This window comes from Oncorhynchus tshawytscha, linkage group LG22 (assembly GCF_018296145.1).
Source record: "Oncorhynchus tshawytscha isolate Ot180627B linkage group LG22, Otsh_v2.0, whole genome shotgun sequence".
Classification (NCBI taxonomy): domain Eukaryota; kingdom Metazoa; phylum Chordata; class Actinopteri; order Salmoniformes; family Salmonidae; genus Oncorhynchus; species Oncorhynchus tshawytscha.
In genome coordinates, this window is record NC_056450.1 from 1,984,008 (window position 1) to 2,006,563 (window position 22,556).

Here is a 22,556-nt window from a genome sequence, read left to right on the forward strand (position 1 = left end):
ATACACAATCCCTACAATCCCTGACCTTGGCAATGTGTTGCTGGCATTGGCCCTGTTGTTGTCCTGCCTGCCCCGCCCGGGCTGTTGAAGTCAAGCTACCATTGTCACTTTTGTGTTCCTGTTATCGCTCTTTGTTTCTCGAGCCAGGGCCTTTTCTCTCCCTTTCCCTCTCTTTCCCTTTCTCTCTCTCTCCATCCTTTTGGTCTCATCCTCCTCGGTGCTGTTTCGAATGAATTGCTCGCAGCTTGGCAGTGTTTTAATGCGGCGCAGAGGTACATAAATCCTTTGTGTCCCCTTGCTCTATACAAGACTGTGTAGAGAGATGAGACGAAGTTGAGCAGGCAAACAGCTTCTATTTCAATAAGCATCTCCCCAGTTCTATTATGATTACAGTTGATATGGCCACCAGCGCCAGCTGCCAGCCTGTCGTCCTCTTAGATCCATGGGCTTCTTGGCTTTCCACTTTGTCTTTCCAGGGCAGCCTGTGTTGATAGCAGGCCTATCTCCAGCATATCCCTGGTGATGGATAATCATGTCCTACCACTAACCTCTCTCTTTCTCTCCCCTGTTTATAGACCCCTGCAAAGACAGCGAGAACAGTCTGAATGTGGCGTGCCGGGTGGAGCCACGTACCCGCCAGCCCCTGACCTTTGCCCCCCCGGAGTCCTGCCCACCTGTCAATGAGCCACTGTGCGCCAGTGACAGCCAGACGTACGAGAGCGAGTGCCATATGACGAGGACGGGCATGCAGAAGGGCATTGAACTCAGGAAGATCCACCCGGGCCGCTGTAAGAAACAAGGTGAGCCAGCACGTTCATGTACGCACACACGAACTGCACTGCCTTGACCGATAGATAACTTACCATGTTCTTTACAAGCTGTGTTGTGTTACATGCATGACACCAGATGGTTTGCTTGATAAGGGCTCACAAAGGCTTTTCTGGGCCTTCTGCACAGGTTTACTGCACAGTCAGGTTTACAGTAGATCAAATCAAATCCAATTTTATTTGTCACGTGCCAAATATAACAGTGAAATGTTTACTTACAATCCCTTAACCAACAATGCAGTTTTAAGAAAAATAAATGTTAAGAAAGTATTTACCAAAATAAACTATAAAAAAAATGTTTTTTATTTAAATTAAGGAGCAACAATAAAATAACACTAGTAGGGCTTTACACAGGGGGTACCGGTACAAAGTCAATGTGTGGGGGCAGAGGTTATCGTCCGGGTAGCCATTTGATTAGCTGTTCAGGAGTCTTATGGCTTGGGTGTAGAATCTGTTGAGCCTTTTGTACCTAGACTTGGCACTCCGGTACCACTTGCCATGCGGTAGCAAGGAGAACAGTCTATGACTAGGCTGGCTGGAGTCTTTACCAATTTTTAGGGCTTTCCTCTGACACCGCCTGTTATTGAGGTCCTGGATGGCAGGAAGCTTGGTCCCAGTGATGTATTGGGCCGTACCCACTACCCTCTGTAGTGCCTTGCGGTCGGAGGCCGAGCAGTTGCCATAACAGGCGGTGATGCAACTAGTCAGCATGCTCTTAATGGTGCGGCTGTTAAACTTTTTGAGGATCTGAGGACCCATGCCAAATATTTCCTGAGGGGGAATAGGCATTGTCGTGACCTTTTTCACGACTGTTTTGCTGTGTTTGGACTATGATAGTTTGTTGGTGATGTAGATACCAAGGAACCTGAAGCTCTCAACCCGCTCCACTACAGCCCCGTCGATGAGAATGGCGGTGTGCTCTGTCCTCCTTTTCCTGTAGTCCACAATCATCTCTTTTGTCTTGATCACATTTAGGGAGAGGTTGTTGTCCTGGCACCACACTGCCAGGTCTCTGACCTCCTCCCTATAGGCTGTCTCATCGTTGTCAGTGATCAGGCCTACTACTGATGTGTAGTTGGGGTCGTGCTTGGCCATACAGTCATGGGTGAACAGGGAGTACAGGAGCAGAATGAGCATGCACCCCTGAGGGGCCCCCGTGTTGAGGATCAACGTGGCAGATGTGTTGTTACCTACCCTTACCACCTGGGGTGGCTCATCAGGAAGTCCAGGATCCAGGTGCAGAGGGAGGTGTTTAGTCCCAGGGTCCTTAGCTTAGTAATGAGCTTGGAGAGCATTATGGTGTTGAACGCTGAGCTGTAGTCAACGAATAGTATTCTCTTGTAGGTGTTCCTTTTGTCCAGGTGGGAAAGGGCAACGTGGAGTGTAATAGAGATTGCATCATCTGTGGATCTGTTGGGGCGGTATACAAATTGGAGTGGGTGTAAGGTTTCTGGGATAATGGTGTTGATGTGAGCCATGACCAGCCTTTCAAAGCACTTCATGGGTACAGACGTGAGTGCTATGGGTCCGTAGTCATTTAGGCAGGTTAGCCTGGTGTACTTGGGTACAGGGACTATAGTGGTCTGCTTGAAACATGTTGGTATTACAGACTCAGGCAGGGATAGGTTGAAATGTGAAGACACTTGCCAGTTGGTCAGCGCATGCTCGGAGTACACATCCTGGTTATCCATCTGGCCCTGTGGCCTTGTGAATGTTGACCTGTTTAAAGCTCTTACTCACATCGGCTACGGAGATTGTGATCACACAGTCATCCGGAACAGCTGATGCACTCATGCATGCTTCAGTGTTGCTTTCCTTGAAGCGAGCATAGAGGTTATTTAGCTCGTCTGGTATGCTCGTGTCACTGTGCTTCCTTTTGTAGTCCGTAATAGTTTGCATGCCCTGCCACATCCGACGAGCATCGGAGCCGGTGTAGTGCGATTCAATCTTTGTCATGTATTGACGCTTTGCCTGTTTGATGGTTTGAAGGATGGCATAGCGGGATTTCTTATCAACATCCGGGTTAGTGTCTCGCTCCTTGAAAGCGCCAGCTCTACTCTTTAGCCCAGGCAGATTACAGGCAGATGTTGCCTGTAATCTATGGCTTCTGGCTGGGGTACGTACCGTCACTGTGGGGATGATGTCATCAATGCACTTATTGATGAAGCCAGTGACTGATGTGCCATCTCAATGCCATCTGAATAATCCCAGAACATATTCCAGTCTGTGCTAGCAAAATACTCCTGTAGCTTAGAATCTGCGTCATCTGACCACTTCCTTATTGAGCGAGTCATTGGTACTTCCTGCTATAGTTTTTGCTTGTAAGCAGGAGGATAGAATTTGCCAAATGGGGGGGCGAGGGAAAGCTTTGTAGGCGTCTCTGTGAGTGGAGTAAAGATGGTCTAGAGTGTTTTTCCCTCTGGTTGCACATGTAACATGCTGGTAGAAATTAGGTAAAAATGGATTTAAGTTTCCCTGCATTAAAGTCCTCGGCCACTAGGAGCGCTGCCTCTGGATGAGCATTTTCCTGTTTGCTTATGGCCTTATACAGCTCGTTGAGAGCCATCTTAGTGCCAGGATCAGTTTGTGGTGGTAAATAGACAGGTAAAAAGTGTGGTCAACAGCTTATCATGAGATACTCTACCTCAGGCAAGTAAAACCTTGAGACTTCCTTAATTTTAGATTTCGTGCACCAGCTGTTGTTTACAAATAGACACGTACCACCACCCCTTGTCTTACCGGAGGCAGCTGTTCTGTCTTGCTGATGGACCGAAAACCCAGCCAGTTGTATGATATCCATGTCGTCGTTAAGCCATGACTCGGTGAAACATAAGATATTACAGTTTTCAATGTCCCGTTGGTAGGATAGTCTTGATCGAAGCTCATACATTTTATTATCCAATGATTGCACATTGGCTAATAAGACTGATGGTAAAGGCGGATTACACACTCGCCGTCGGATCCTTACAAGGCAATCCGACCTACGTCCCCGTCTCTTCTTCATGCGAATGATGGTGATTTGGGCCTTGTTGATTGTCTGAACTAAATCCTTTGCGTCCGACTCGTTAAAGAAAAAATCTTCATCCAGTTCGAGGTGAGTAATCACTGTCCTGATATCCAGAAGCTCTTTCGGTCTTAAGAGAGGGTGGCAGAAACATTATGTACAAAATAAATTACAAATAACCCCAAAAAACACACACAATAGCTCGTTAAACGTCAGCCATCTCCTCCGGCGCCATCATCATCATAGATGATACCGATCTGGAGTAATCCAATGTTCCTGTTGTGTGTTAGGGGCTTCAGTAGACCACTGTGTCTGTAGCTTTTCTGCTCTCACCTCCACACATCTGAGACTCCCCATGGAGTTAAAGACATAGGCTCACGGTGTGATGCACTCTACTACACACAACTGTGGTTTTGTGCTTCAAATAATTCTCAGTTTCTGCCCTGCAACACACCGACTCTCTTTTGTCAGCAATATTTTGTAGTCAAGCTTGAGTACAGATAAAGACCGCTATTATGTGGATACATATGGGACTTCAACTTCTCAGTAGAAGCCTAGCACTGTGTGTTCCTGTGAATTTATTTAGTTCTCGATCAAGTTAACAGGAACCCATTCTCTATCTGTCTTTTACTGAAGTGAAATGGATAGGCATAATACTTTTTAGTTTTCTAAAAAGAAAATGTATTTCAACAGTCCTTTCATTTGGAATGTAGATCAATGACATCATACGGTACGTCCCTCTAATGTTCGACTCCCAAAGAAGGCAGCTCCATAATTAGGTTCCAGCATGACCACTTTACAGGAAAGAAAAAGAGAGGAATTGAATTCATGTACACATTTGATCCAGTGATGGAGAACATAATGAATTTGAAGTTCTGAATGCGACTCAACCTTCTCTAAGATTGCCTCGATTCGTCGACTGATTTGCTGCATCACATTTCAAGTCACATTTTATTTTAAGTCCATTATTACAACGTCTCAACATGCTTTACAGAGGAAAGTTAAACATTAAAAACGAGAAACAACCATGTCCCTCGTCCATTTTGCAGAGATGTGCAAGGTGGAGTGCAAGTTCAATGGCGTGTGCCAGGTGGAACGTCTAGGCGTGCGCTGCTCCTGCGAGCCTATCCAGTGCGACGGGACCTACAAGCCGCTGTGCGGCAAAGACGGACGCAGCTACGTCAACGACTGTGAGCGGCGACGGGCCGAGTGCCTGGCTAAAGCCCACATCCCCGTCAAGCAGCAAGGCCCGTGTGGTGAGTCAGGACCTCTAGGAGGGGGGTAAAGGGGAGAAGCCTCTGGTCTTTCTCTCTCTGTCTCCCTCTGGTTGGCTCCTCCTGATCTGTGTACGTACTGTATGTGTGTTTGTTCTGTCTGTGTCTTGACTTGTCAGTAGTGTGCGGTGGGAGGAGAGGTGAAAAAGCGAAAAGACAGGAAGTTAATATGACCACCACGTTTCCCTTCATCCCCCATCTACCTCATGCCCGTCATGCTCCGCCATCACGTGACACATGAAACACAAGAGCCTTCATGTTTCGTTCATGTCCTCCTACCTCCCCGGTAGTGCCAGTCTTCCACTTCAATGGTTTCTCTCTCTCTCTTCACAACACTAAGTTTTGTCTTGCCTGTCTGTCTCCGTCGGTCTCTTTCTTGTCTGTGCGGCTTCCTTTTTAAACAGGTATTCTTTCTATTTCAGTGGTCTGTCTGTAGTTGTCCGTGTGACATCTGCCGCTGTTCGGGACACACCCCTCACTTCAGCAGGGGAGAGTTCAACCTTTGACCTCTGGTGGACACTGACCACTTGGGGGGTCAGAGACTCTCCTCCAATTGGAGTAAACAGGGGTGGTTGTCTTTCTCCTTTCTCTTCCTCTTTCTCTTTTCTCTTTCTTTTAGTTTTTCCCTTTCTCACTCTCTCTCTCTCTATAACGGAGTAGTACGTTCTCTCTCCCAACACTCCAAGCTGTCGCTCTTGTCTCTCCTCTGTGCACCCTCCTTGCAGCCCTACTGTGTCTGCGGGAGGAAGAAAGCATCCGTCCGTGAGGATGGGGAGCTCCTCTTCTTCCCAGTGCTGTGTTTTGTTGTGTTAACCCCTTTCCCATCTCCCAACCCCCTTTCCCCACTTTCCCCTCAACCCTCAGCCTATGATGGTACACTGCTACCCTAGCATGGCAGAGCGCATGTAGATCCCCCGCGCCCTATGCCCAACCTCTCTCGTGCCACCCGGGCACTGACTTTAGCTATGCCAAATGCCTATACAGTGGGGAGAACAAGTATTTGATACACTGCCAATTTTGCAGGTTTTCCTACTTACAAAGCATGTAGAGGTCTGTAATTTTTATCATAGGTACACTTGAACTGTGAGAGATGGAATCTAAAACAAAAATCCAGAAAATCATATTGTATGATTTTTAAGAAATTAATTTGCATTTTAATGCATGACATAAGTATTTGATCACCTACCAACCAGTAAGAATTCCAGCTCTCACAGACCTGTTAGTTTTTCTTTAAGAAGCCCTCCTGTTCTCCACTCATTACCTGTATTAACTGCACATGTTTGAAAACAGACTCCAACCTCTCCACAGTGGCCAAGACCAGAGAGCTGTGTAAGGACATCAGGGATACAATTGTAGAGCTGCACAAGGCTGGGATGGGCTACAGGACAATAGGCAGGCAGCTTGGTGAGAAGGCAACAACTGTTGGCACAATTATTAGTAAATGGAAGAAGTTCAAGATGACGGTCAATCACCCTCGGTCTGGGGCTCCATGCAAGATCTCACCTCGTGGGGCATCAATGATCATGAGGAAGGTGAGGGATCAGCCCAGAACTACACGGCAGGACCTGGTCAATGACCTGAAGAGAGCTGGGACCACAGTCTCAAAGAAAACCATTAGTAACACACTACGCCCTCATGGATTAAAATCCTGCAGCGCACGCAAGGTCCCCCTGCTCAAGCCATTTGAAGTTTGCCAATAACCATCTGGATGATCCAGAGGGTAGTGAGGTCTGCACAACGCATCACCGGGGGCAAACTACCTGCCCTCCAGGACACCTACACCACCCGATGCTACAGGAAGGCCATAAAGATCATCAAGGACATCAACCACCCGAGCCACTGCCTGTTCACCCCGCTGCCATCCAGAAGGCGAGGTCAGTACAGGTGCATCAAAGCTGGGACCGAGAGACTGAAAAACAGCTTCTATCTCAAGGCCATCAGACTGTTAAACAGCCACCACTAACATTGAGTGGCTACTGCCAACACACTGTCAATGACACTGACTCTACTCCAGCCACTTTAATCATGGGAATTGATGGGAAATGATGTAAATATATCACTAGCCACTTTAAACAATGCTACCTTATATAATGTTACTTACCCTACATTGTTCATCTCATATGCATACGTTGATACTGTACTCTATATCATCGACTGCATCCTTATGTAATACATGTATCACTAGCCACTTTAACTATGCCACTTGGTTTACATACTTATCTCATATGTATATACTGTACTCGATATCATCTACTGTATCTTGCCTATGCTGCTCTGTACCATCACTCATTCATATATCCTTATGTACATATTCTTTATCCCCTTACACTGTGTATGACAGTAGTTTTTTTTTTGGAATTGTTAGTTAGATTACCTGCTCGTTATTACTGCATTGTCGGAACTAGAAGCACAAGCATTTCGCTACACTCGCATTAACATCTGCTAACCATGTGTATGTGACAAATAAAATTTGATTTGATTTGATTTGATTTGAGGAGGAATGGGAGAAGGTCATGTGGTCTGATGAGACAAAAATATAGCTTTTTGGTTTAAACTCCACTCACCGTGTTTGGAGGAAGAAGAAGGATGAGTACAAACCCAAGAACACCATCCCAATCGTGAAGCATGGAGGTGGAAACCTCATTTTTTGGGGATGCTTTTCTGCAAAGGGGACAGGACGACTGCACCGTATTGAGGGGAGGATGGATGGGGCCATGTATCGCGAGATCTTGGCCAACAACCTCTTTCCCTCAGTAAGAGCATTGAAGATGGGTCGTGGCTGGGTCTTCCAGCATGACAACGACTCGAAACACACAGCCAGGGCAACTAAGGAGTGGCTCCGTAAGAAGAATCTCAAGGTCCTGGAGTGGCCTAGCCAGTCTCCAGACCTGAGCCCAATAGAAAATCTTTGGAGGGAGCTGAAAGTCCGTATTGCCCAGCGACAGCCCCAAAACCTGAAGGATCTGGAGAAGGTCTGTATGGAGGAGTGGGCCAAAATCCCTGCTGCAGTGTGTGAAAACCTGGTCTAGAACTACAGGAAATGTATGATCTCTGTAATTGCAAACAAAGGTTTCTGTACCAAGTATTAAGTTACTTTTCTGATGTATCAAATACTTATGTCATGCAATAAAATGCTAATTAATTACTTAAAAACCATACAATGTGATTTTCTGGATTTTTGTTTTAGATTCCGTCTCTCACAGTTGAAGTGTACCTATGATACAAATTACAGACCTCTACATGCTTTGTAAGTAGGAAAACCTGCAAAACCGGCAGTGTATCAAATACTTGTTCTCCCCACTGTAAGTGCCTGCTGACTAGGTCTCTCAACTTCTTTATATAATCAATTAACTATATGTAGAATTAGATCAGCGGTGGGCAAACTATACCGCTGTGAAGGCCATCCGGAACAGATGCAGGCTTTTGCTCCTGCCAAGCAGTAACACACCCGATTCAGCAAATCAAAGCCTTGATCGAAAACTACCATGAGTTGATTTTGTAGAATGATGGGTGTGTTACTGCATGGCCAGAGTAAAAACCTGCACCCACCGTGGTTCTCACAGGGTAGAGATAGCCTACCCCTGATGTAGAGTGTCTGTGTTCGATAGACGAGCTAAATGCGCGACCACAGTTGTGGTTCTCCTCAGACAGATATCTCTATCTCACTCTGGTTGGTTATCTGAATATTAAGTTGTACTCGGCGAGGTGACGTTGAAGCTTCACAGTATCATGGTGCAACTCATTAGCATAGTTTTTTCTCATCTCTTCCCCTGTCTTTTTGTCACTCATAAATTAACATGTGAAATGTCTGCGGTGGTTCTGTTTTTTAAAATTGTATTTAATTATTTCTGACAACGTAAACGGTCACGTTCTTTTCGCCGTATTGTAGCCGGTCGCGAGTTACAGTACGTTTTTCAATGCGTTTCTATTGACATTTGCATATTTGCTTGACGACATGATGAGATTTAGATTTAAATCTCCTTTCAGATTTAATTCAACATCAAAAGGAGAGGAGTGAGGTGCCGAGGCTGTTGGCTTAGTTGTGGGAGTAGTATGTGTGAGAGGGTGTGTGTGTGTATGTTTGGTTTTGTGTGTGTAGGCGTCTTTGGGTGTGTGTGTGTGTGTGCAGCTGTTTTGTATGTGACAGTGCCTGTGCCTAAATGGCCTCCTTGTCACGAAGCGATCAATAGCATAGTCAGAGGACAGGTTACAGTTACAGCTGTGCCACGCAGCAAAGGACACACTATCTCTCATCACTGTGACCGTGGCAGCCATTGTACTTCCATCCTAACCACAACACACACACTCCACAAAGGAGCTTGATTCATCCTTACTGGGCCAAACCACATGCCACCTCTGGGAACCACAGTCCCCTGCTAACTTCAATGGCAGTCTAAAACATACTTAAAATCACTTACTGTATATCAGAAGTAGTGATCGCAAGCACACACACACAGTGCAGAAGTGAAGGTCCCTGCTGTCCTTTTTCATCTATAGTCCTCCCATCCAGCTGCTGTTCTGGCATTCCTGGTGTGTGTACAGTCTTCTACATGCACCCCAATGAGCCTGAAGTGGTTCAGCCTCCATCGTCTGCTGCCTGTCACTGGCCGGCCTTTTGTCACTTCCCGAAAGCTCTAAGAGCGTCGACCGTGGGATGGTTGGAGAGCGAAAAACTGGGATGATGGGGTGCCATGGCTGTCACTATCCCAAACCCACACACACTCCTCTCTTATTGGCCGTGAGATGGTGCTAGTTTATCGATCAGTCACACCACAAGCCGTATGGAGGGCTGAAAATATTTCCATATATGACACCTAATCGTGAGTGAGGTGACAACCCCCCTAATTTGACTGGCATCCGCCCTTTCACTCTTTGTATCCCTCAAGGGCCACTTGTCCCCCATGAGGGGGCCACAAACTTCCCTAATCATACGGACACAACCAATGTTCTGCAAGCAGTAGCCCGAGACCGTTGCGCTACTCCCCTGGGACTGCGGCGCAAAGCGCAGAAGAAATATCAGCCCACGGAGAGGCGCACGAGATTGAACCTAACGCAACTTTGTTGAGTTTTTTTTGCCACAATTGTGACAATTGTGATCGAATCAACACAATATTTGCCCTTTTCAATGCAGCATACCGAAACAAACTTCTCGGACCGGTGCGGCATAACCAATCACAGCTGCAGTAGGCCTATATGCAAATAGACCATTGCCATATATGGATCTGTGCCATTTACTTTTAACTGGACTGTGTTTACAGCTGTGGTCGTGAGTAGATGCGTTAGTTTTGAGATCAAAGCAAGAGCTGCATGTAGCCACGTATTCGTTTTGTTTATAGTCTTTTGCTAGTTATTGAGTTATTAGTCCAGTTATAGATTATTTGTATTCAGCAATAGGAGAGTGATTGCTTCCTGCAAGAGCACAACACGTCTACATTTCTTTGAAAAGCTAGTCAGGTAAAGAGTTTTTGTCTTAAAGGGGCAGTGTTGAATTTTGAGACAGGCTTGAATAAGCTAAGTAGCAGAGAGTAGCATAATTAATGCATTTTATTTTGTAAAGCGGTTTCTTGCACCAAACAACCCAACAACATGTTCAGTCACCTCCTTGTCTGAAAGACAAGTGGATAAACAGGTTAATGTAAAGCCCTGCATGTTTTGTTTTTTCAAAAGTCTCATGGAATGTAGGCCTACATTGAACACCACACTACTACTGTAGGCTGAATGATAGAACAGCTATTTACATGTTAAAATGTTATGGGATGCATTTTCTCCATTGTTTTTGATGGTAGGCCACTCTGGTAGGTCTACATTATGATCACATAGCCACAGTAGCCTACTTGGTCACTGTAAAAACTGTAACTTAAAGTGGGTACAGCCTCAGTGTTCACAGGAAACCTGTAACTTAAAGCGGGTGCAGCCTCAGTGTTCACAGTAAAACTGAAACTTAAAGCAGGTACAGCCTCAGTGTTCACAGTAAAACTGTAACTTAAAGCAGGTACAGCCTCAGTGTTCACAGTAAAACTATAACTTAAAGCAGGTACAGCCTCAATGTTCACAGTAAAACTGTAACTTAAAGCAGGTACAGCCTCAGTGTTCACAGTAAAACTGTAACTTAAAGCAGCTACAGCCTCAGTGTTCACAGTAAAACTGTAACTTAAAGCAGGTACAGCCTCAGTGTTCACAGTAAAACTGTAACTTAAAGCAGGTACAGCCTCAGTGTTCACAGTAAAACTGTAACTTAAAGCAGGTACAGCCTCAGTGTTCACAGTAAAACTGTAACTTAAAGCAGGTACAGCCTCAGTGTTCACAGTAAAACTGTAACTTAAAGCAGCTACAGCCTCAGTGTTCACAGTAAACCTGTAACTTAAAGTGGGTACAGCCTCAGTGTTCACAGTAAAACTGTAACTTAAAGCAGGTACAGCCTCAGTGTTCACAGTAAAACTGTAACTTAAAGCAGGTACAGCCTCAGTGTTCACAGTAAACCTGTAACTTAAAGCGGGTACAGCCTCAGTGTTCACAGTAAAACTGTAACTTAAAGCAGGTACAGCCTCAGTGTTCACAGTAAAACTGTAACTTAAAGCGGGTACAGCCTCAGTGTTCACAGTAAAACTGTAACTTAAAGCAGGTACAGCCTCAGTGTTCACAGTAAAACTGTAACTTAAAGCGGGTACAGCCTCAGTGTTCACAGTAAAACTGTAACTTAAAGCAGGTACAGCCTCAGTGTTCACAGTAAAACTGTAACTTAAAGCAGGTACAGCCTCAATGTTCACAGTAAAACTGTAACTTAAAGCGGGTACAGCCTCAGTGTTCACAGTAAAACTGTAACTTAAAGCAGGTACAGCCTCAGTGTTCACAGTAAAACTGTAACTTAAAGCGGGTACAGCCTCAGTGTTCACAGTAAAACTGTAACTTAAAGCAGGTACAGCCTCAGTGTTCACAGTAAAACTGTAACTTAAAGCAGGTACAGCCTCAGTGTTCACAGTAAAACTGTAACTTAAAGCAGGTACAGCCTCAGTGTTCACAGTAAACCTGTATCTTAAAGCAGGTACAGCCTCAGTGTTCACAGTAAAACTGTAACTTAAAGCAGGTACAGCCTCAATGTTCACAGTAAAACTGTAACTTAAAGCGGGTACAGCCTCAGTGTTCACAGTAAAACTGTAACTTAAAGCAGGTACAGCCTCAGTGTTCACAGTAAAACTGTAACTTAGAGCGGGTACAGCCTCAGTGTTCACAGTAAATGTGCGCTGGGAGTTGCACAACATTTTCACAACGTTCAAGACCTGAAATTTGGTCAGTGCCGTAAACAATTTGAGAAACACTGGACACAACCATTTTATAAGCTGAAAAATACAATGTTGCCCTGTTTGATATATAAGCCCAAATGGTCTTCCACGGGAATGTGTCCGAGGTCAGTCTGTCATGAGATAGCCACTTTAAAGATGAATGGCGGTGGATTGTGAGTGGCCAGTTCATAGCATTCCCCAGATGCTCAGATGAAAAAAGTCCAAGGGGCTTAAGATGTGTCTGCCTTAACCCAGAGCGCTCAAAGACAGCTTTTACTGCAGCGAGACAGGGACACATTAGATGGTACAGCGGATCACAGACAGACACACAGACAGACAGTGAAGTACTTAGTTAGATGGTTAGATAATTGGTTTGAATACCGTTTGAGAGCGGTGCAATATTGGCTCATTGTTTGTGTGTGTGTATGTGTACATGCATGTGTGTGTGTGTGTGTGTGTGTGTGTGTGTGTGTGTGTGTGTGTGTGTGTGTGTGTGTGTGTGCACATTCACACACGCACTCTCCTCCCAGAGGTTAACAGAGAATCACTCAGCCAGAGAGACATTGTCATTGACAAAGAGCTTCGGGGAAGGAGGACAACTGGGGAGAAAAGTGCACCTACGGTGACACCCTGTATGCACACATGACTGTAATTCGCTTTGGATAAAAAGTGCCTGCTAAATGGCATATACACAAGCCTCTCCGGTGAATATTTATAATTTGCATGTTGATTTGATTAGCATCTCCGCCACGCGACGACACTAGTCAACAATAATAGACTGAGTAGCTATTAAACCCAGCGAGGACCTCCAGTGATGTTTGGTAATGAATCTAATTAGTGTAGTTGCTCTGGGAGTCAGGTTGACGGTATGGCAGGGGTACTAGGGATTAAATTTAACGTGGCCCATAGCGGACTGAAGTGTGTGTGTGTGGTGATGAGGGTGTGTGTGTGTGTGTGTGTTTCAGTAGTGGCAGAGTTGCAGCAGTCACCAGGCCTTATGGGTATAGCAGGGTTCTGCTTTGGTGAGCCACCCCTCCCCTTACCCTGTCTGTTCCTTCCTTCCTTCCTTCCTTCCTTCCTTCCTTCCTTCCTTCCTTCCTTCCTTCCTTCCTTCCTTCCTTCCTTCCTTCCTTCCTTCCTTCCTTCCTTCCCCTCCCTCCCTCCCTCCCTCTTCCTCTCTCACAATGTATTGTTGTGTGCCCTCTGTGTGTGTACAGTGGTTCTTCCTTTAAGAGTTACGAGCTTATGCTGCAACAGTTAGTGGTAGATGGTGGCATTCTGTCATTGCATCACACCTTCACAAGTGGGACTTAGAACGCTGACCTTTTGGTAGTCTAAACTGTGGCACAAATGGACTTTTCGTAAATTAATGGAGGTGTTTTCAGCTTGATCTTCTCTGGCACTAGAGTCCTGCATCAGGCAACAAAAACAAACAACTGTTGGTGGTCCTGGAGTTAAGAGAGAACTTGGATAAATTCAATGGGGGAATTTCACTTGACATGTGGACTGACGATTTTCCAAAAATAGGCACGGTGGGCTTTTGGTTTCTCTCCCTCTAAAAACAGAAATAAATAATTCCAAATAACAAACTGCCTTTATTTACAAATTAGTAAGAATGTCTCACCCCATGTTCAAGAATGGCCTTTTTTCCTTTATTCAGATTATAACCGCTGACTTTCGGTTATTTCAAAAACGAAATCATCTCCAAAATATTGTTATTTTTTAAACAAGCCATAGAAAGTTTCAGTTTAAACCACCAGAAAATACAGAACAAATAATAAAACAAATATTGTGGTTAAACTCAAATGTACTAATTGATAAAAATGTATCAATTGGAACCTTTATCAAGTGGAAGGGGGGAAAAGTAAGAAACGCAAACTTGTCTGTCGGAAAATTGTGATAAGTAAAAATATATACCAGTTTCATTTAAAGACCAGAAAATTGTGATAAGTAAAAATATATACCAGTTTCATTTAAAGACCAGAAAATTGTGATAAGTAAAAATATATACCAGTTTCATTTAAAGACCAGAAAATTGTGATAAGTAAAAATATATACCAGTTTCATTTAAAGACCAGAAAATTGTGATAAGTAAAAATATATACCAGTTTCATTTAAAGACCAGAAAATTGTGATAAGTAAAAATATATACCAGTTTCATTTAAAGACCAGAAAATTGTGATAAGTAAAAATATATACCAGTTTCATTTAAAGACCAGAAAATTGACACCTGTGCCATATAGATCGCAAAATAGTTAGGAAGAGATTTTCGATGTAACGATTCAATGGCACATGGTTTATGAATTCACATGCAATTTTCCATTTCACCTGAAAGCCCTAATCTGCTCACTTAAATGAATAGAGATCCTGTTCATGGTGCTAAAGAATGTTGTACAGGTGGCCATCTAATCTTGTCTAATGGGAGGGCCGGCCCTGTTACCTGTTTATTTTCCGGGGCTTTCGCGTTCAGCGTAACACAGGCGAATAGCACTGTGATAGCCCACCCTTGATGGGCTATCAGCAGGACAATGCATTGTTTTCTAACGACATCTGGATGGATCCAAAACAAATTACTATGGGAATAAATATCACTGAATGACAGAAATAGTGGAATAAAGTAGGCTAATGAAGGCAACACGTGGTTCCTTACTGGAACACCCAAAGTCATCCAATTGTTATGATAGGATTTGGAGCAACAGCCAACCTGCGTGTGGTCAACTATTTCAGCACCGTTTCACGCCGCTCTGAGACAAGCATGGGGCCTGGTCTTGATAAATCAATGAGATTTTTATTTTCACTGAATCTCCGTTTGGGTATTGGTTAGAATACAATTAGGGTGTGGAAATGTTAGGATTGTTTTGCTTTTCACTCACTGTCACTTAGTAGCCTACTCCCGACCAGTTCCATTGTACAGCGCCATATTTTCCTGAGGGTTTCCTTTTTCCTTTTTCTTGGAATAGAATGGCAACAATGGCTGACACTTCAATAACATGAAATAGAATTCTGCGGCAACCCGCAAGCTGTGCTGCAGTACGACACAACTTTTAAAGGAAGAACCATTGTATGTGTTCCCTCATTGTTGTCTTTCTCTGTCCTCATTTACTTTTGCTTTTTCTATATTTCCCTCTTTTTATTTCCCCCTCTTCTCCCACCCCCTCTCTCTCACCCTCTGTTTCGCTGTATTTCACTTCATCTGTGTCGTCTGGTAGATAAAGCGTGTTTGGGGTTTTAAAAAGCAAGTGGAGGACTAAGGTGTTTGTTTTTGTCCCCTTGCAGCCATTACTCTGTGATAAGTGCTCCGTAGCAGGGAAACAGGGCCCGCGGGCCTTCCTTTCACTATATGCTAATATTTAGCCTTTTCTCTCCCGTTCTGGCACCTATTTTAATATGTTCCATAAATGTTTTCACTGCTAGCGAGACATGGGTGGCAGCCCCCCCCCTGCAGCACCGACAAAACTGAGTAAGGGCGCTTCCCATTTGGCTGCTTCTCTACAATGGTGGCACTGACACCCGCCTCTCTCTCATCCGATTGGCTACTGACAGCATGGGGAGGGGTTTTCTCTGATTCTTATCGTGACATTGGGAGTAATCCTGAAATGGACCAGGGAGCAAGGAAGATTCCAATCTACATATGCATGAGTAAGGAGATGCTCGACCACAAAAATATAATCTCCCTGCTTTTACATCCATATGTACAGTGTTGAACCGCATACATTACCCACGCAAACACGGCTAAGAACATGACACTCCATCTCTCCTGGCTTATATACAGAACGCCCGCCGAGTGCATTCAGCTCGCCTCTAAATCTTGACTAATGTGACAGTTTAGTGAGAGAAGGGAAGAGGCAACGCCTCTCTTGGGGAAAGACGGGCAGCGGAACATTTGTGGTTGTGGGGGGGTAAACATGTAGCAGAACGTCTGTCAGTGGGTAGGCCAGCGGCAGTAATGGTTCTCTAAAGCGATCCATAGTGCTGCATACCAGCAGCACCCCAGAAGCCCATTTCTTCCGACAAGAGTTTTAATCCCCCTGGTTTTAATCTCGGGGATGGCAACTATATAAAATATCAGACTAATTAAAAGGAAAAGGAAAGCAGGGGAGCGAAGGGAGGGAGCATGGCCTAGACTGGTGGGAAAAGGGCACAAAGTGGAGGCAGAATTCAGACTCCCAAGTCGCCACTTCTGAGACAGACACATTGTCCTTCCGTAGAGAATCCACTGGGATTTCTTTACTTCAGCTAGGAGCCGAATTATTGATCAGAGGAGAGTTACTCATCTCCAAGACCACTCCTTCGGCGATGCACTCACTTACAGCCATCTCTCCACGGCACACCTTTTTCTCTCACTTCTTTGATTAGATTTGTGGCACTCTGAATCTTACACACATACCATTGTCTTGTCTCTTTCATCTGATAAACACAGAGGGGACATTAAATATTATGTGTGCATTTGATGCTTGTATGTGACTGACTACTGCAGCCTCCCAGTATATGTCCTGCTCTCCTGAGGCATATGACTGCGAAAGCTCCAGTCCTTGAACAGCACAGCCACCACGACCATCACTACCCAGGCCTCCGGGATGGCAGGCTGCCGTTTCCAAGTCTCCCTCACTGTTTCTGAAGGAGAAAAGACGCTTTCAGTTCCTTAAGATTTTTTTCCCCGACTGAGAATATGTAAGCCATCTCAATTACCAAAGCCGGGTATAAGGGCTGCTGGACGTTTCTCAAAGTCTCTAATCTTACACTCTCTCTCCTCACTAAGATTATTTCACCGAGAACTGTGGGAGTTTTGCTTCTTCTATTTAATAAATCTGGAATAAAAAAAATGTGCCTCCAGAAGGATTGCGCATTAAAGAATAAAGAGCTTTTTGGATTCTTTTCATCTTATTTTTTGGTGTAGAAACAAAGAGAACCAGGGACAAAAGCGTTATCTGAGACTGCAGTTGCATGTTAGGGAGCTGGGCCTTGGGAAATGGGTCGGTGAATCCATTTGAAGGCCATGAGTGTGTGTGTCGATTGCCCTCTGTTTCCAGCGCTACATACACACAGTGAGAAAATAAATATCAGGCAGAATAGCTTTTTCTGAAGCCTGGCAAAATTAGCCACAGTTCCACTACTTATATATTTACATGCCAATTTCGCAGCTCTTTCGAACCACCGGCATTCCCACAACACAGAAATCAATAGCAGTGTTCCACTGTTTAAGCCGCAACATTCCAATTACAAAAACTGAGAGCCTTGTCTCCTCGCTCATCCTTGCACATGATCAGTTTAGATTTGTTAAATTATGGTCGCCGGTGGGCAATGCTCCATTCTTAAGCCAGGCCCTTATCTTGTTGTTTTGCTGTTCCCTTTTTCTTTAAGTGCCGAATCAAGGTTGCCTTTCTTGTCCTGTGAAGAGACACTATGACACTGACGATAAGCATAGAATAACTTAGAAACGTTCTTTGTTGTGTGCGGACCCTCTACATTGCAGCCAAACTACACCCCAACACAATGGTGAGCTGGGAAGCCACCACAATCCTGAGATTTTAGACATGATTCTATCTATCAAACTGCTACATAGGGCCTCTCTTCCTAACAGCTGGAGAAGACGTCACTGGTATTCCATTGGCAAGATAGCGCCACATAGGTAAATTGCCTTCTGCTATCTGTTGATGATTGAAGGAAGAGCGCAAGGCTGAGGCCCAGGGGAGGGGAATATTAAGAGTATTAAATGCACCTGTGCTTTCAAAATGAAACGACAGTGATTTCTTAAACGGAGCGCCTGTTGAGATGCTAGTCTAATCCCATAATAATCAGGGTAATGACAGCACTCCCTCGCGCTCGCTGGGAAGCCGTGGATCAAATGCATCTTCACATCCTCTTCCCCTGGCTTATAATCTTTCTCCCTAACAGCCAACATGCCGCGTTTTTTATTTATTTTTTTAACCTTTATTTAACCAGGCAAGTCAGTTAAGAACACATTCTTATTTTCAATGACGGCCTGGGAACAGTGGGTTAACTGCCTCTTCAGGGGCAGAACGACAGATGTGTACCTTGTCAGCTCGGGGGTTTGAACTCGCAACCTTCTGGTTACTAGTCCAACGCTCTAACCACTAGGCTACCCTGCCGCCCCACTAGGCTACCCTGCCGCGTTATGCCCCCACCCGCAAGACATGTCAATGAGCCTCCCTCGCATGGCTTCGACACCCTGCATAATTCTCCTGTCCGCTTGGCTAGATGAGGACATACGTCACAGTCTCCCGGGGCTTTGGGGTTTCAACTGTCAATCCGTTCCAACCACCCATTCAAGAGAATGAGAGCAATCTGCTGACCATCTAAATGTCATGCTTGAAAGAATGTGATCATAAGAAGGAGATCATCTTCATGGGCGATTTCAATATAAACTGGGAAAATAAAACTTGCAAGAAAAAACCTGACTCAAAAAATACAAGGTCCAACCAGAGTAACACAGTCATCCCATACTCAAATTGATCTGGTGTTTACTAACAGACCTGATTGAATAACTAAGTCCAGTAACTTACTAACTGGCATATCTGACAACAATGTTACACTGGTGGTTAGAAAGCTCACTAAAAAGACATTTAAGAACCATATTAATGTGCAACAATACAACAAAAAATCCTGAAAAGTGAGCAGAGTAACTATGATGCAGCTGTAAGTCAAATTGACTGGTCTGATCTGTAAAGCAATGAAGACTCAGAGTCTGGATACAGAACATTTCTGTCAGCTATTGACAAAGTGGATACCTCTTCTACTAAGGAAATGTCAACGTAAGCCAAGACGGAAACCTCTCTACAATGGTTCAACGAGGACCTCTTTAGGCAGATGATAGAACGGGATTTTTCCTTGAAAAAAGGACTGAAGTCTGGTAAGAATGATGACAGATGTACAGTTGAAGTCAGAAGTTTACATACACATAGGTTGGAGTCATTAATATCTATTATTATGTATTATTGACTGTATGTTTGTTTTACTCCATGTGTAACTCTGTGTTCTTGTATGTGTCGAACTGCTTTGCTTTATCTTGGCCAGGTTGCAATTGTGAATGAGAACTTGTTCTCAACTTGCCTACCTGTTCAAATAAAGGTGAAATAAAAAATAAATAAAAATGAATACTCGTTTTTCAACCCCTCCACAAATTTCTTCTTAACAAACTATAGTTTTGGCAAGTCGGTTAGGACATCTACTTTGTGCATGACACAAGTAATTTTTATAACAAAAGTTTACAGACAGATTATTTCAGGTATAATTCACTATATCATAATTCCAGTGGGTCAGAAGTTTACATACACTAACCTGACTGTGCCTTTAAACAGCTTGGATAATTCCAGAAAATTATGTCATGGCTTTAGAAGCTTCTGATAGGCTAATTGACATCATTTGAGTCGATTGGAGGCCTATCTTCAAACTCAGTGCTCATTTGCTTGACATCATTGTAAAATCGAAATAAATCAGCCAAGACCTCCACAAATTGTAGACCTCCACAAATCTGGTTCATCCTTGAGAGCAATTTCCAAACGCCTGAAGGTACCAAGTTCATCTGTACAAACTAACACCATGGGACCATGCATCCGTCATACCGCTAAGGAAGGAGACACATTCTGTCTCCTAGAGATGAACGTACTTTGGTGTGAAAAGTGCAAATCAATCCTAGAACAACAACAAAGGACCTTGTGAAGATGCTGGAGTAAACAAGTATCTATATCCACAGTAAAACAAGTCCTATATCGACATAACCTGAAAGTTCGCTAAGCAAGGAAGAAGCCACTGCTCCAAAACTGCCATAAAAAAGCCAGACTACAGTTTGCAACTGCACATGGGGACAAAGATCATACTTTTTGAAGAAATGCCCTCTGGTCTGATGAAACAAAAATAGAACAGTTTGGCCAAAATGACCATCGTTATGTTTGGAGGAAAAGGGGGAGGCTTGCAAGCCGAAGTCACCATCCCAACCTTGAAGCACGGGGGTGGCAGCATCATGTTGTGGGGGTGCTTTGCTGCAGGAGGGACTGGTGCACTTCACAAAATAGATGGCATTATGAGGACGGAAAACTATGTGGATATATTGAAGCAACATCTCAAGACATCAGTCAGAAAGTTAAAGCATGGTCGCAAATGGGCCTTCCAAATGGCCAATGACCCCAAGCATACATCCAAAGTTGTGGCAAAATGGCTTAAGGACAACAAAGTCAAGGTATTGGAGTGGCCATCAAAGCCCTGACCTCAATCCTATAGAACATTTGTGGGCAAAACTGAAAAAAGTATGTCCGAGCAAGGAGGCCTACAAACCTGACTCAGCTACACCAGCTCTGTCAGGAGGAATGAGACAAAATTCAGCTTATTGTGGGATGCTTCTGGAAGGCTACCCGAAATGTTTGACCCAAGTTAAACAATTTAAAGGCAATGCTACCAAATACTAACTGAGTGTATGTAAACTTCTGACCCACTGGGAATGTGATGAAAGAAATAAAAGATTAAATCAATCATTCTCTCCTATTATTCTGACATTTCACATTCTTAAAATAAACTGGTTATCCTAACTGACCTAAAACAGGGAATGTTTACTCAGATTAAATGTCAGGAATTGTGAAAAACTGAGTTTGAATGTATTTGGCTATGTGTATGTAAACTTCCAACTTCAACTGTATACGACATTTCCTTCCTCTGGAGGCCACTAAATTATAAATGCACGCTATAATTTTCTCACATCTGAGATATTGCCTCACATGCTGGTCACAAGCAGAAGCTACTATTCTAAAGCCAATTGAATCACTCAACAAACAAAAACTTACCACCAACTTATTGTCATATCATTTACAAACATAATTGATTTAGTCTGTATAGCTTTAAGCAGTATGTAAACTCAGCATACGGCTTAAACTCAACTGTAAACTCAGTAAAAAAGAAACGTCCCTTTTTCAGGACCCTGTCTTTCAAAGATAATTCGTAAAAATCCAAGTAACTTCACAAATATTCATTATAAAGGGTTTAAACACTGGTTCCCATGCTTGTTCAATGAACCATAAATAACTAATTGCAATGTCCGTAATGTGAGACGCCTAAGACAGCGCTACAAGGAGACAGGATGGACAGCTGATCGTCCTCGCAGTGGCAGACCACGTGTAACAACACCTGCACAGGATCGGTACAGCCGGACATCACACCTGCGGGACAGGTACAGGATGACAACAACAACTGCCCGACTTACACCATGAACGCACAATCCCTCCATCAGTGCTCAGACTGTCCGCAATAGGCTGAGAGAGGCTGGACTGAGGGCTTGTAGGCCTGTTGTAAAGCAGCTCCTCACCAGACATCACCGGCAACAACGTCGCGTATGGGCACAAACCTCACCGTCGCTGGACCAGACAGGACATGCAAAAAAGTGCTCTTCATTGACGAGTCACGGTTCTGTCTCACCAGGGGTGATGGCCGGATTTCTGTTTATCATCGAAGGAATGAGGGTTACACCGAGGCCTGTACTCTGGAGCGGGATCGATTTAGAGGTGGAGGGTTCGTCATGGTTGCAATTCATCTGATCACTCTTCATAACATTCTGGAGTATATGCAAATTGCCAGCATACAAACTGAGGCAGCAGACTTTGTGAAAATTCATATTTGTGTCATTCTCAAAACTTTTGGCCACAACTGTACTGGTGTCTGGAACTATATTGGAGGGATGCAGCACCATTCTTCCACAAGACATTCAATCATTTGGTGTTTTGTTGATGGAAAACTCTCTCCGGGCACTGCTCCAGAATCACCCATAAGTGTTCAATTGGGTTGAGATCTGGTGACTGAGACGGCCATTGCATATGGTTTGCATCGTTGTCATTCTCATCAAACCATTAAATGACCACTCATGCTTTGTGGCTGGGGCATTGTCATCCTATGGCGGCGTAGCCCTGGTAGCCAAAATAATGGCCTGAAATTATTTATACATGACCCTTAGCATGATCGGATGCTTATTACTTAATTTAGTTAGGAACCGCACCTGTGTGGAGGCATCCCTCATTTTGTAAAGTTTTTCCATTATTTTGGCAGTGACCTGAACATCTAACCTCGACAACAATTTTGATGAAGAATTGATTGGGGGGTTGAAGAAGGATAAGGAGGCAATGATGATGAAACAACATTAGCTGGATCACTTCAGATCACATTGTGGAAC

General features: G+C 44.1%; 1 protein-coding gene across 2 annotated transcripts in view; it reads left to right on the forward strand.

Annotated features, from left to right (window-relative positions):
- LOC112221492 (agrin) overlaps positions 1 to 22,556 on the forward strand; it is a 274,243-nt gene that overhangs the window by 102,872 nt on the left and 148,815 nt on the right. For both annotated transcript variants that reach the window (XM_042303574.1, XM_042303575.1), the window contains exons 5-6: positions 576 to 800; positions 4,881 to 5,087. In XM_042303574.1, coding sequence (XP_042159508.1) covers positions 576 to 800; positions 4,881 to 5,087 — 432 coding nt within the window. The remainder of the gene's footprint in view (positions 1 to 575; positions 801 to 4,880; positions 5,088 to 22,556) is intronic.